Source organism: Galeopterus variegatus, unplaced genomic scaffold (genome assembly GCF_000696425.1).
Source record: "Galeopterus variegatus unplaced genomic scaffold, G_variegatus-3.0.2 Scaffold6374, whole genome shotgun sequence".
In the NCBI taxonomy this organism is placed as follows: Eukaryota; Metazoa; Chordata; class Mammalia; order Dermoptera; family Cynocephalidae; genus Galeopterus; species Galeopterus variegatus.
The window spans coordinates 17,587-19,020 of record NW_007732485.1 but is presented as its reverse complement, the minus strand read 5'-3'; the positions used below and the strand labels follow the sequence as shown (position 1 = coordinate 19,020).

Sequence of the window (1,434 nt, the reverse complement as noted above, 5' to 3'; positions counted from 1 at the left end):
TTTTTTTTTTTTTTTCCGTGTCCGGCAACGGATTGCAACCCTCAGTGTTGCCCCTGTACCGGACCGGGACCGGCAACGGGATCGCAACCCTTGGTGTTGCTCCCGCACCTCGCTCAGCCAGTGAGCGGGAACCGGTCTGTATGTGGGATCCGAACCCTCGGGCGGGAGCGCCGCCGTGCTTCCCAAGCGGCGCACTATCCAGTGCGCCACCGGGCCGGCCCCTTACATGGCTTTTCAAAGCCAATAAAGCCTAAGCTAAAAATAGCATCCCTGTCTCCTTGTTCCAATGTTGCTTTTCATTTTGCATCTTGCTCTTGCCTCTGTGGATGTCACCTCTTGCAGGGTGACAGAGACACAAAGGATTACTCAGAGCCCATGTATCCAGAGCAATGAGAGGCCCAAAGTGACCACACCCAGGGAAAACTCCTTCAAGAGAGGAAAGCTCCAGGCACAGCACAAAGTCAGGTTTTTTCTCAGTTTTTATTGTGCAGGCAAGAAAGTTACAGAAGAAACACAGGTGATTAATCAATCATAGTGAAAACATAAACAAATGGGCTACATGACAATCTTCATTAAAGCAGGTGTCATAAAACTAAGCTATGTGACATACAAAAACAAACAATAAGATAATCACCATAGCAGCACTTAGCTCTCCAAGAAATTTAAACAGCTAAGGGTAAGATGTGGAACATCCCCCAACCACTAACTAGCAGAATATCCTTGAAGATTTTAGCTCACACACTTTCCCATCATTTAGGTTTAGCTGCACCAAGGGCAACTGCCCCCAGAGCAATCACTTTTGTTGTGCTTCAATTCTCTTATCTACATCAAAGACTTTAGTCCTGTGAAAGTTTTCTGGTTTTTCCTAATCTTATCATTTCTATGTGTATTTCTAAAGAGTTGGGCTATGGCTTAAACTACAGGACTTTGGTCCTGCTAAACTAAGGACTTTGGTCTTACTATGCTATAGGCTATGGCCCTGTGAAATACGTGTGTTTTATTTATTTTTATTTTTTTATTTTTCTTATTTTTTGTCTTTTATCTTTTTCCGTGTCCGGCAATGGGATTGCAACCCTCGGTGCTGCTCCCGCGCCTCGCTCAGCCAGTGAGCAGGAACCGGTCTGTATGTGGGATCCGAACCCTCGGGCGGGAGCGCCGCCGCGCTTCCCAAGCGGCGCACTTATCCAGTGCGCCACTGGGCCGGCCCTACGTGTGTTTTATTAATGTCAATATCCTCCACAGTGGAAAGCTATCATTAGAGGTTTTACAGATTGCCAAACTGCAGTGAAGAACTAGACCACAAACTGCCCTTCTTGATCCACAGGTGCAACACTTCACTTGGACGTCTGGGACGGATGGAAGGAATTCCTGACGGGCTGTCTCCTTGGACAAAAACTTAAAGTCCAACACTAGTTATCAAAAGAAGGACCAGTG

The 1,434-nt window shown here is 46.7% G+C and overlaps 1 protein-coding gene across 1 annotated transcript in view; it reads left to right on the top strand.

Annotated features, from left to right (window-relative positions):
* The window catches only part of ANKUB1 (ankyrin repeat and ubiquitin domain containing 1), a 32,619-nt gene that overhangs the window by 20,062 nt on the left and 11,123 nt on the right, over positions 1-1,434 (top strand). The window contains 1 exon segment of the mRNA XM_008590800.1: positions 1,325-1,431. Within this exon segment, the coding sequence (XP_008589022.1) occupies positions 1,325-1,431 (107 nt within the window).